This window comes from Zonotrichia albicollis, chromosome 4 (assembly GCF_047830755.1).
Source record: "Zonotrichia albicollis isolate bZonAlb1 chromosome 4, bZonAlb1.hap1, whole genome shotgun sequence".
NCBI lineage: Eukaryota > Metazoa > Chordata > Aves > Passeriformes > Passerellidae > Zonotrichia > Zonotrichia albicollis.
In genome coordinates this window covers 59,942,617-59,956,817 of record NC_133822.1, presented here as the reverse complement: position 1 = coordinate 59,956,817, position 14,201 = coordinate 59,942,617, and the positions used below count along the sequence as shown (strand labels likewise).

At 38.8% G+C, this 14,201-nt stretch overlaps 1 protein-coding gene across 3 annotated transcripts in view; it reads right to left on the bottom strand.

Annotated features, from left to right (window-relative positions):
* ST7 (suppression of tumorigenicity 7) overlaps positions 1-14,201 on the bottom strand; it is a 136,408-nt gene that overhangs the window by 13,386 nt on the left and 108,821 nt on the right. For all 3 annotated transcript variants that reach the window (XM_005481966.4, XM_005481967.4, XM_074539940.1), the window contains exons 9-11: positions 13,947-14,061; positions 6,038-6,110; positions 4,331-4,433 (exon numbers count right to left, since the gene is read on the bottom strand). In XM_005481966.4, coding sequence (XP_005482023.1) covers positions 4,331-4,433; positions 6,038-6,110; positions 13,947-14,061 — 291 coding nt within the window. The remainder of the gene's footprint in view (positions 1-4,330; positions 4,434-6,037; positions 6,111-13,946; positions 14,062-14,201) is intronic.

The following is a 14,201-nucleotide window of genomic DNA, read 5'->3' as shown; positions in this document are numbered from 1 at the left end:
CTACATTTCCAAAGCCCTTATTCCAGAACACAGCCCTTGCTGTCACAGGACTAACAGGGACACAAAATCCAGTCATACCACTAAAATTCATACTAGTAACCTACATCTCGACAGACTCCCTGGTAACTCTAGCTCCCGATACACTAGTATCCACCAGATTGAACCACAATCTTCATAATTTAAGTAATAAAACTTCAATACCTTTGAAAAACAAGGGAAGAGGGGAGCCCTCTCTCATCCTGACAGAACTCTGAACCCAAGCATGATTCCACTTCAGAGGGAGAATCAAACAACAGGCTAAATAAGAAACCCAGCTGAGAGCTAGGCATTCATGGAGGAAATCTAGACGGTAAGACCAACATATCTCCAACTGCATTTTTTTTTCAGGAACAAATGAAGAAGTTTAACTAGAACAAGAAATAAAATGCCATCACCATCTGGGCTAATCAGGTTCCTTTAAAAAATGAACCAGCTCAGAAACCAACAGCCTAGAGAATTTCTGCCAGAATGATCTCTTCACTCTTGTGGCCAGTGACAGGACTTGCTGGGCTCTGGAACGGGCTCCTCAGGGAAGAGGTCACAGCACCAGCCTGACAGAATAAGCTTTTGGACAAAGCTCTTGGGCACACGGTATGACTCTTGGGGATGGTGCTGTGCAGGGCCAGGAAGTGGCTTTGATGATCCTTGTGTGCCCTTTCCAACCCTGGCATTTTCTTTGATTTGCTGTTCTATGACCCAGCCTCAATGATGCTGGAAGCAAATACTGGAATTGCACAATGATTTCTGCCATCATGAGATAGCTCAATTAGCCCTTTGCCACTGCATTGTTCCGGCTTGGATTATTTTTTGGATTGTCTTTTTTTTTTTGCTTTTTCAGATCCCTCTCTTCTCTCCCTCTAATCCAACCTTTTTTTTGTCAAAGATCTATATTTAGGAGTTACAGTGTAACAGTAGTTTTCATGTAGTTCTACAGAGGGCTTCTGGGCCAGTTAGGTGACATTTTGTGATAGATACATCTCAGCTACAGCCATTCTGTGCACGTACAGGAATGTGTTTTAATGAGCATTTGGAGAATGACAATGGACCTTGTACACATGAAGAGCAACAGGGTGAAATTTATACTTCTCTTCCTTAAATCAATTGAGCATACATTATCTATTTCACAATATTGACAGCTCTCTGGCTCCTAATGCTCTCCTGCTGAGAGTGCTTTCAGCATTCCATATTACTCCAATGACCTTTTATAAAATAAATCAACCTAACTCAGGCAGGTTTCTCCTTTTCATCAATTGTACAATCTGACTGAAATTACAGCTCAGGTTGCAAACAGGCAATAGGCACTGCTGCACCTGTGACAGCATCCTTCCAGGCCAGAATGAGAATTTAACACTGCTTGAACAGGAACTCTCGTCTTCCCAGTGGGATGAACAGCACAGGCTTAAGAAAGTTCCAAAATACTGGTTTCTACATGCCTAGTGAAGCCACTTTCAGGTCACCTTTCACATTCTCATTGAATTGGTTGTAATTAAGAGGTTTGGCCTTTCTGCTGGAAATAAAACAACAAATCAGTGTCTCACTGAAGAGTTAAAAACTCTCTCAAACATATCTCAAATAGTTTCTCTGTAATATCATGGGGTGTGTGGAACAGATTAATTTCCCATCTGGTCTATGAATTTGTTTGCATTATTTGTTTCTATTAGCAACTACAACTTACTAGAAACCACACAAGCATACGGGCAGACACAGTTCTTACTAAGAAAATCCAAATAAGTAAGAAAAAAATTGAGAAGGGATGCAACAGAGAACAGATCAATCTTCAAAAGTGTTTAAATCAATGGTTTGTTACATCCTTTTAAGAGGTTGTTTATAGACGAAATTGGCATTTCTTAAAGTAATATCAATATTTAAGTTGCCTGATTGAGATGCAGCATACTCCAGCAGAGACTCTCTTCAAATCAACTCAGCTCCTGGCTTACATACAAACCCATACAACTGTGTGCAGGACATACTTTTGGCTCACTTATAACAATCAGATATATGGACCATCATCTGTTTTCTCTTTAATGAATACCTCTAGTCCCATACATCACAGAAAGGAAGGGAGTGCTTTTCAGGAGGAGTTTGAATGAAGGGAGAGAGCTCTGCAAGTCAGTGCAGGAAGGGTGCTCCACAACTGATAGATGTCCAAGAAACAGCTGTGGTAGCTTATCAGCATTAGCTTTTTATAGTCCTGTTACATACAAGTAGGGAAGCCCCAAACACATATAAATAATATTGATGAAATTGTGGGTCTGTGTATACACATACCTTTTCCCCCAACCACTCCACAAATTATACACTCCTCATGATATAGTATGTACATAAAAACCCCTCTGGAATAACAGCTTCAGTGGCAAGACAACCCTCTCTGTTTAACTCCTAAGTTTTTGTGTAGTATGTTAAATGATTTGTCACATTTTGTGGTTTATGTCTTCCTTACTCTGAACAAAAGACTCACTAATATTTAGATTCTAGAGAAGCACGGAACACACATTTGTTTTGTGGCCCTGTTAGACTTCTTGTGATGCTGCTTGCTACAACTTATTCCCATTTCATGAAAAACAAATGGGATATGACTTCAATTACAACTTGAAGTTGGAAGCTGAGGTGTAATATCCACACACTGCATAAAATTATAACCAAAAATGAACTTTCACACTTTAATATCCTTTAGGTAATAGTAGCAGGAATGAGTGTGAAATCAGCTGTATATTAATCTGGATCAGGCTATTCTGTTTTAATGTTAAAATCCAAACTAAAAGAACCTCTGGAGTCTGGCTCCTATCATTCTACCTTGTCATCCTGGTAATTTATGTTTCACAAAGGTTTTTAATTTCAGAGTGTCAGACTTTGAAAAATAGAGGGAATCAATTAACAACATGAACTTAAAAGAGACTGTGATGGAAACATTGATCAATAGCATGGTTATGGATATGTGAGGAAAATGGAACAAGCTCACAAGGATTGCTCATGACAGGCTAAACTGGTATTTTAACTTGGCAAGATCTCCAACTGGGCCTCAGTAAAACATTTAGAAAGGTTCACCCAGAGCAGGACTGCACTAGAGGGTTAAACTGGAAACTGGGCAGAAGAGAAACACCAATGGTTGTGTTGTTGCAAGAACCATTGGGATGGAAGAAAGTAAACAGAGAAGGCCTTGGAATCAAGCTTCATTAAAGATATTCCTTTTGTGGTATGGCACAAAAGTAGAAGCTCAGCTAATATTACAAAAGGACTCATTCTCATGTAAACTTTGCTGTCTAAAATTCAGGCTTTTACTGGAAAAGAGTTTCTCCTTTCATATTCACTGTAGAAACACTGAGGAGGAAAAGTCTGTCTAAAGATGTCTAAGGCAGTTCATTCTTTCCACTGCCTGTAGAGGGAATCTAGATGGTTTCATTAAGACAACAGCCTAATTTTCAGACAGCTATTTAGTGGTTAGCATTACAGACAAAGGTCACAGAGAAAACATTTAATTCTTGCAGTGTATGAGAATTAACTTTCTGCAACCCATGTGTACATATGAAGAGGGTCTGGGTTTGTCTTGACCAGACTTGGTGCTCAACTGTACCTAATGATAAGGCTCCTACCTAATGATAAGGCTCCCTACATTAAAACATCCCAGTTTTCCACAGCTCACTTTCCAAGGGCAATGCTAGCCCAAAGGTTTGTAGGGTGAAGTTCAGAGGCCAAAAAGGTCCAACTGGCAAAAAAATCTGCCTTTAGCCTTCAGCAACCTCTTGGCAACATTCTCACTGCTGAGATACAAACCCCAGAGAGCAGGTATGGGAATTAGAACACAAATCTGTTTTTTTTACTTTGCAGTTCTCAGCAATTCTTCCCCTCTGAGCTTTGCATCCTCAGAACTTAATGACAGGTTGCTGCATAAGGGATTACTAATGCAACTTATATGAAGTACACCATGAACTCCAAAGACAGGCTCTTTTGTACAGCATGCCAAAAACATTTTCTTACATATAATCATCAAAACAAATAAAATATGCTACTTTGAACTAGAAGATCTTTAATGACTATTTTGTGAATAATAATCTATCTTTACGCATCATCTGCCTCCAGGTCAGCATTTGGTGAAATCCACATCAGTTGAAATTTCAAGTTGCACAGTCCTGATTATGAGATTGCAAACCAAAAAACTGTGCATACTATCAGCTTTTTCCCCTTTCCATTGTTTGCTCTCTTTTCCACAACATCACTCATTACTCTAACACAAAAATCAGGAGTTATATCCTCAGCAGGGTCAGAGCTACAACAATGTTTTCTCAATACTCACTTTTGGCACATGTGGATTAAATTCTACTGCTCTGTGAATAGCTTCTACTGCATTCATCTCTGCAGTGCTCAGCCCTCGTCTTGAAGCAGCCTCTGGAGAAAATCTACAAAAGCAAAGAAACAAACACATTAGGTCAGAAATGCTAGTAAGAAAAAGTCAGAAAAGGAATCTAGAACATGGGCCCATGTAACCAAACTGAGTAATTTTCCTATGCTCTCCAAACTTCCATAGCAAGTGGAAACTCTGAGTGATCTATTACATCAAGGCCAATAAAAATCCCAGCAGAAGCGGAAAGCATGTTTGTATCTAATCATGGCAGAAAGTCAGTTCAAACAGTCCCTTCTCTGTCACTAACCTAAGTTTGCTCTAGGTACCTTGCTAGGGGCATACTCAAAGCTGAAATTGCAGGGGAAAAAAAAAAGAAAAGAAAAGAAAAAATAACAAGACCAAAAAACCCCCAAAAAACCAATGCCAAATTATTGTTGGAGGGTTTATATTAAAAACAGGTTTGGGGAAGTTTTAGGAAGGTTCCCAACCCAATGCCCCTGGGTCAGGTTGAGATGGAAGCACGATGCAGCAGCAGTAGCAGGTGGTCTACTGGCTGCAGCACCATTGAGGGTAGCATGCCCAAACTGTGGGCAAATCATCTGCCCCAGTGAATAAAAAACCAGACCATGCAATCTCTTTCTCACCTCACACCCCACGGCTAACTCCAGAGCTGTACTTGGCAGGCAGACACCACAGGGAAAGCTGTGACAACCTTAGCCCTGCCCTCCCAAGCTGGAGTCGCTGTGTAGGGAGGAAAGATGTTGCAGTAGGTACTGGCGATCTACAGGATAAAAAGAATGAAAGAAAATTACTTAGAACTTGATGTGTACATACACTTTAAAAGCAAAAACTGTCAGGATGTCAGTCAAGAAAATGGCTTTCCACTCCACTTGCTTTTCAACTTTAGGGGGCATCCGACCCTCAGGTGCACAGACACAACTCTGCCTGAGATTTGTGTGCAGGCATCTGAGAGCACAAGGGGGGGTTTGAGCTCCATCTCACGAGGAGCTGAGCACCCTTTCAGAGTGGGACAGTGCTCCCAACTCCACAGGCATCAAACAGATGTGCTCAGCACCTTGGAAGGTTGAGACCCAAGTGAAAAACATAAAAGGAATGAACAGATATTTGTGTCTCTAAAAATATGAACATCATCTACCTCTCAGAATCCCTGACATAATAATGCTAAATCCACCTGCTGCTATTTAATTAGATGAGCACTCTGCTGACAGCACTTGTAAAATGACATTGTTACCAGTGCATTCACAATTGGTTTTTACCTTTTTGCGTCAAGTTTACACAAAGTTGAAGAGGTTCAGCCACACAACCCTTTTCAGTTGCATCTTCACCATACTATCTAGGAAGCCAAAGCTCACCCAGACAGTATTTATAAAACTGAAACAAAAACTGAATTTACAAAATTTCTCTTCTTTTCTTCTTCCTTAGCATCTCAAGTGCAATGTTTGACCACTACAAAATTTTTACACATAAAGTAATTTTATCAAATTTTTTATATTATTAATTAATTTTTATATATAAAGTAATTTACCGCAGATCTTAATTTTCCTGCTAAATCAGCAGATTGTTAGGGTGTGGGCTCAGCTAAGAAAAATCTTGCATTAAATCAGGAATTTTTCTGGAATGTGGTTCTTAAGCACTTACTTGTCAGAGACAGCTCTGGCTTTGAGCAATGCAGCTGTGTAGCATATTGTTGCTGATTTTGGTAAACTTATATCTGTTGAAAAGAAAGGAAAATATTAAATATTTGAACACTTAAAAGTGTGCAGAAGAAAAGTGATTGATTGATACTTTAGAGTAAGCATGACATACACAAAATTAGTACATGAACTCAGAATACTTTCTTATCTTTGGACTTATGCTGCCACGTCACATGGAATTTTAAACTTCCACCTGATACACAGGTTTAAAATGTGTGTTAATGACCTCTGGAAGTGCTACTTAAACAGCAACTGGTATCATTAGAGAACTAATTCAAAGAGTGACATGATGGAGACATAATGAAACAAGTCATTACTCCATAGATAAATATATAGATAATTTGTAATACCTGGATTTTTCCATAGTTCACAAAATATCTAAGTAATAACTGAGGGCTATCTACTTCACTCTTCATGTTTTCACTGAGAAGCATCTGTCTAATGTGAGCATGTAGTAGCTGTACACGTTAAGACAGCTATTCAAGTAATAATGGATATGACTTGCAAACAATCAACCAGTAGATTGATTGAAGTTAAAGATCTACAGTAAAATAAGGTGTTTTACCTCTTAAGAAAATATTGTACCAAAACAGACATCCACCAGACACTAACAATTTTATTCTGTTCCAGAGACACACAGGACCATAAACCCTACTTAACCCATTAGTTAATTTATACATGTTTTCTACCAGCAAACTGGCACAATGCATTCAAAGGTAGAGAGAAATGCTGCTTAACAGACTTGAGTGATGTGTTTGTTCTCCCTTTACAGAGAATTGACTTCCACATTTTTAATCTCATGTTGTGATCCCTGGAGATGTCCTGTGCAGGGCTAAGAGCTGGACTCAGTGACCCTTGTGGGTCCCCTCCAACTCAGCTTATTCTGTGATTCTGCAATCCACCCAGCAGTCACATATTGAGACTGAAATATTCCAGCATCAGAAATTTAAAGATAACAGGTACATGGAAAAAAAAAAAAAAAAACCAAACCACAACAAACCAAACCCCCTAAAGGTTGGATTCTGCAAACACTTCTGTACACACTGGTAACTGCCTACAGCACACAGAAAACACAGCACAGCAAACACAAGGCACTGAGGCAGGCCCACTGTAGAAGTGAGGAGCAGCTAATCTGACTGTTGCTCTAAGAAACTATCTGCCCCTTGGTTTGTCATTAAACTTGATTAGAAAGATGAAATTGCCATGATAACTTGGCTACTTCAGGATTAACAGACACTTGTTATTCACTGAACTCATGTGCCTTGCAAGACAGGGCTCCAGAAGGGAGTTACACAGAAAAAGCAAGTCCTATCTCAGCAGTCATCATCCTTCACCTATTAATAACCAAGCAACCAGGCACAATGTTATTCTGTGAGACAGAAAACATTGCCAGAATGACTGTGGCACTTTGAAAAGGCTACCTGTTAAATCCTGTTATCTTTTTATGCACTCGCACTTTAAGTATGAGGCATACAGATCCTGCTGGTGGGTTCCCTATAATATATTGCAACTATAATTTCACTGGAGTATGTAATTGTAGTGACTAAAGTAATTAAAATCAGCAGCATGTAGAGCAGTTTGGATGACAGATATATTAATTACTCCACTAATAGAAGACAGCTACAGACACAGGCATGAGCACATCTTCAGTGACAGGAAAAGAAAATATTTCTGAACACATCCAATAATCCTCTTTATACCAAGTTTTCCTTAACATCAGGAGTTAAAAGTTATTTCCAGTAAACAGAAATGCCTTTTAAATATAGTAAAACAGTATCACAAAACACTGTCTTCTAGTAGACAGTAAGTGTTTCTGAGCTGGAAACATCTGTGCACATAGATTGCAAGATGATTCAAAATGAACAGCTGGCATCTGCAAGGAAGAGAAATATGGTGAGATGAGCTAAGGCTCGGATACACCATGTGAGTCCTTTTTGCAGAAGAAATGGGATTCCTCAAAGAATGTTGTGTTCAAATCTGATCACCCATGGTCAAGAACAACAAAAGCAAACAGAAGGGTTGGACTGTCTTTGTATCAAACAAAATGAAATGAAGACTGAGAGAAGATCCAACTGTTTCCTATGCAGACCCCCATGGAACACCAGGAGAGAAGAAGGGTTGCTCAGGTAAAGGACAGCATTTGCACAAGAACAGAGTTCAGAATTAAATTTAGGCTTCAGATTAAAAGAAAGTTTCTGTGAAATGAACATTTGAGGGAGATTTCCAGGTAAAACAACAGGGCAAAAAAAATCCAATTAATTCTAGGATGGAGCTTGCTGAGCTCATGGAAGGGGCAGTATCATGCAGGGAATGCAACAGCAGGGGCCCTGATTCACCCAGGAGGCCTCTTCCAGTACTATGCTGCTAGAGAGCAAGCAGCACTTGTTTGAGGATAATACTTACAGACCCCGAGCAATGGAAGAAATAGATACAAATGTTCAGATTTATCACAGAATCACAGAGTGGTTGGAGCTGGAATTGAGCTCTGGACATCATTTAGTCCAACGGAGACAGCACTAACAGGTCCATGCCTGTTTGCTTTCAGAAGTGTTTTTCTTTTTGTTTGCAACATATTAGACCAAAAGTATTTAGTCCTGCTATATGCTGGTCTATGACTACAATACTTTAAAATAATTTTGGCCTAATCTCCAAAACTTCACCCTCATATTTTAGAGAGAAGCATAAACAATTATGTCTGGTAACAACTTGAATTTAGCAAGGGAATTGTGTCCAAACTAGCCCTAGGAGATATGTACTCTGTCAGAACCAAAGCGAAGTTTTAATAAATGACTGTGTCCAGCTCTCTGAGCCATCTGGCAAAATATCTTCACATACACTGTTTCCCACCCTCCTGTGATTACTTGGGGAGCTCACACAATGTGCTGAAAGATGTGACTGCTATTCTGTTGTCAAATCCATCAGGACATTTTTGCTTAATAGAAACTGATGTGTCACTCTAGAAAAGACTCTCCTTCGTTCTTATTGCTCATATTGTTAAATAGAATGCAAAAATCTAGACTTAATTTATAAGAATTTTCTTTTAATAAGCCCCAGTCATGTATGAGGAGGGCTGGGAAAGTGAATTCTTACAATTCATTTGCTTCTTAAGCAGCTGCTTATGAGACTGAACTGATGGAAAGATGCTGTGGATATGCAGAACATGCCATATATCATCTAAAAAGGTCATGGGATCTACTGTTCTTATCAATAGAAACTAAAACAAAAAAATTATTCATCTGGATATGGAACAATGCAACATTCCCTACCAGGTCACCAGAAGGCTCTAAACATGAAGATACAAGCATGTTGCAATTGTTTTAGTCATTAATAAATGCAAAAATATAAGTCACTAATCACAAATTATTCTCAATTTTGCACAGGTGATAGGAAGAATTGCTTATAGATTGAAAACACTCTAGCAAATAAATATGTGCAGGCTGGAATCAGTGATGACAGAAGAGAGATGCAGTCATGTATAAAGACACAAACATTAAGAAAGAAAGTGAATTAAGCTGATACAAATGGTTATAAACAACAGTAACGTGATGGAAATCATTAAAGAAAAGTATGAGGTGAATATCAGGGGAAACCACTATCAGAAAGATCTGATGTTCCATTAGAATACTGATCACATTTTCCTACAAAATGTAGAAGAAAACATGCTGGAGGGAGCACAACGATATGTATGGTGCTTATGAAAATTAGTTCTGATTCTCTGTACTTTTGGCATTCTTTCTCAGTAGTGGGAAACACCCCAATCAAACACAGCCCCTGTATTACAGAGGGAAAACCACAAGTAGCCTTAATTTTGCCATAACCACAACTAAAATTTACACTATTCAGATATGGAAAGATTTAAAATTGGTGATTTTAAATATTTCATATGCCACTCTTGCTGAGAAGCATATCAGCGACCAAGCAAGTATCAGCCACTTTAACTTGACCAAGTTCAATCCTAAATGCCTGTAGAGAGTAAGGAATAATTTCTGCTTAAGAAAGTTAAAGAGAGCAAGACTAGTATAATTACTTTAGACTTCTTGTGCTTTTGCACAAATAGGCAAAACAAAAAATGCCACAGAATCATTTGGCAAAAAAAAAGAAACCAGATGGTATGAACAGACACAAACTGTTCTGAAACCTAGCTGAAGTGACAAGTGATTTTGATATGGAGGAAAGAAATCAGTTCTTGCAAGCATAAGCTGGAAAAGATGTGATAGGAACAAAGACAAACTATTCTCTCAATATTACTGTTACACAAACTTGAGGTCTTGATTTGTGTCTCTTTGAGAAGGTAGATTAGATTTTGGTATAAGCATAACTAAAAGGAATTTTCTCTTAAGATACCTCTTTCAAAGAAACAAAAGGGGTATAAAACACTGTGTATGAGGGAATGGCTTCTTCCATACTGCCACTTTCTGAAGAAAACTCTTCATTGCACTTAGAACACCTACCCAGTTAGCTCCACCAGGTAGAATACCTCCAAAACGTCAAATATAAACATGGCAAGTAATGAAACTATCTATAAAACCCCTGGAGACCAGAGCTAATGCAACTGATGGCTGCATGCAATTGCTTCATCAATCTGCAACTCTCTACACAAAGACTGCCTTCAATATAAATAGAATTTACATGCATAATCTGTAAGGACAATAAGAAATTGGACAGAGCGGGGCAGAGAAAAGAGAGTAGCCACGAATTGGCTACATTTTAGAAAAGTCACTTCTCTGTGTTAACTGTTACGATTTCACTAAGTTATAGGTATTCCAAGACAAAGAAGTCTTTGTTTCTAAAGTTGTCTTGGGTTGCAAGATGTAGCTGGAGGTGTGTATTTTATTGCCATCTGTTAGAGATGGGGCAGCTATCTTCTCTTAATTGGGCAGTTTTCTTTATCTCTTCCACAACCAATCCTCTCTCTGGGAAATATTTGCTGTTAATGAGCCACCGAGTGTCACTGCATGACAGATAAAATGACATCATCCCACTGGGAGATTTGGGCTCCACCCAGGGGGGGAGCCAAGCATTCCTACCTGGATATAATCTGAAATTTGGAACACCAGAGACAGCCTTTTCCCACTGGATTCCCAGAGGAAGACCAGGCCCATCCACACCCCTACCAGACCTTCAGAGGTTTGGTACAGGCTCACTGCTACAACAGAACCACACCCGCCACTCCAGGAGGACTGCAGCCACCATTTCATCAGACTGCTACACAGGGTGTCAGGTCATATTCTGACTCTGTCTGTGGTTTTTTGTACTATTACATTTGTATTTTTAACTTTTCTATTAAAGAACTGGTATTACTATTCCCATATCTTTGCCTGAGAGCGCCTTAATTTCAAAATTATAATAATTTGGAGGGAAGGGGGTTACATTTTCCATTTCAAGGGAAGCTCCTGCCTTCCTTAGCAGACACCTGTCTTTTCAAACCAAGACAAAAGTGTTTCTTCAAAGGCCTGCATTTTGACATAACACTAATTTAAAGCAGGATTCTGCTTGAGCAAGCTGTTACCAAATAGAAAAGTGTCAAAACATAGAGCAGAATGAGATCTTTTGTATTTAAACCACATTTTCTTTCTATGTGTCCTTTGCTCTAAAATATTGTCTCAAGTGAACTCTGCATTTGGGACTCCGGCATGGTGATGTGGCCTTTCTCCTCTGTAAAGAGGTATGTGAGAAAAGAATCTGTGCAAGATGTTCATCCTGCAAACCAGAAGGCTTTTAGTCTCACTGGAAAATACTATACTTTAAAAAATGAAAGCAAGGACAGGTTTAGAGAGGAACCATTGCATCACTAAGATTAAACACAGAGGCATCCATTCTGTCTAAACCTGACTTTAAATTGACAGAAAAGTCTGAGTTTTCACACAGTGCCCAGCTTATCACTTAATATCTATCAAAGCAACTGGCTGCCCAGGGAAATTAATAAATCAGTTGCTCCAAGCATCACTACAAGCAGACCAACTCCCCCAGCCATAACTATTTCTGCTGCAAATAACATGGATATGTGTTAAATCAGAGCCAAAAATATTTTCAGAATTCAACAGTATTTAGGTCATCCTCACTCTATTGACAGACACTGAACTCTGAAACCATAATGATGTAGCTCAGCAACAGGGCATGCTGTTCCACTAATGAGACCCTTTTTCCATGAATAATGAGTATGGACATCAGCTCTGTTGCCAGGTACATAATATAAACACAATTTAACACATGGCTTTTGGTAAAGCAGTGCATCTGCTTACAGAGGCTGAGGTTTCACATGATGTGGTCCAACATTTTAGCCCAGGGTGGGAGCAGACTGCTTGAGGAAATAATTTGTTCATATGTTATCAAAATACAATAAATCAGGTTTGGTCTTAGTCAAAAAAAAAGTAGTGGAGTGGGACCAACAGAAACTGCAGATAGGAAAGTATAAATGAGTTCAGTGTTTTATATTCCAATAAATCTTACAACACATGAAGCTGATGAGTTCTAAAATGAGCTGAGACTCCCTGAGACAGGCCTTCTGAGACTCATGAACTGTGAGGGTTATGCTGGTTAAGCGTGTGTTTGCTGAGTCCTTTTGCAAACCCAGTGCATACACACACCATACCAAAGTGTGAGCTGAAACTGCCTATGCTCAAACAGCCAAAGTAAGAGCTTTATTTTTAAAAGTCTCATTTGTTCTGACTTAATCACATGCTTTTGAGAAAATGAAACACACTTTCAATTTTTATCAACTTCCATGACATAAAGTGCTACCATGGTATTGTTTAAAATCATGGATCAGTGCTTTCAGTATGCCAAAGTAGAGCTGGCACTGGAGTTTAGTCTTGAGATTTGAGAATACAGGCTAAATACCCTGCTCTGACACAGTTCTGCTATTTCCCAGGACTATTACCTCATAACTACATTGAAGACTAGAAGGTGCCAACATACTGTGATGCCTGGGGAATAAAAAACAGCATTTCTACTTTTTTGCTTTTTAACATGGCAAAATAAAGAACATAGACATCTCTCCCAGGGTCACAGGAATTACTGAAATACAAGGAGCTACTAGAAAGACTCTGATGTTACCACTTTAACTGCCAATGTCTTCAATCAGACTAAGTACAACCAAGATCTCTTCCAGAGTCATTACTGCTACTGAATGGCAGTATTCAAGGGCCTGGGTGACATTTTGATCTCTGCTTAGAATGATTTGACTCCAAAAAGAGTTGAAAACATTCCAGACTGGACTGCTAGAAGTGATTATCACTAATGTTACTTGTAACCAGCTGCTTATTTATGTTTTTCTTAAATAGCCTTCAAGTTTAAAGATCTAGAGCTCCAGCAGCTGTGATTTGAACATGAAAAGAGTTGCAGTGCTGCATAAAACCAATGTTTACCGAAAAACAAAACAAAATAATACAAAATGTTCACCTAGTCTTCTGAGCTTCCCAAAGTTTCCCTATAAGAAATGAAGTCTGCTACTCAGTAGGCTGCTATGAAGTTAAATCACTGTTCTCTTCCATGCTACTAAGTCAACAATCACAGGTAAGTCCATGGGGGATAATATTTTCTTCAGAAAAGGTTTGAATAGCATGCAATGAAAATTCAGCAGAACCTAAACAGTCATTTCTTTAAACATCAAAAGAAAACAAAGAAAGCACAGGGGAGCTGCTAGTGAGTGCCATCACCCTGTACAATGATTCCAGCATGGGCTGGCAGAAAAAATGCACAGTATTTAATCTTGGATAAAGGATTGTGTAAGGGCATGTATGAAGCTTACAGCTATCAATTTAATTACAGTGTTTCCTAAATATTAGGAGTTTGACTTAAATATATTTCTTCTGTATCACCTAGAGGAAATACAAATACTTATTTGAACTTACCATCATACTTTGCTAAGACTGCCTGGACATCTGCATATGCTTGCAGTTCCAGCAAAGCCTCTAGCAGGTTTTCGTGGATGTTGAACATGCTGAGCAGGGGAAACTCCTTCATCAACTGCAATCAATAACATATGAAAAGGTTAGATTATTAAAATGGAGAAGGGTTTCTTGTTCAAAATGCATTGAAATAGAAAACACCAAGTTAAAACTCTCAGTTCCTTTTCCTCTTTTTTTTTTCCCAAAGCTCAGGATTAA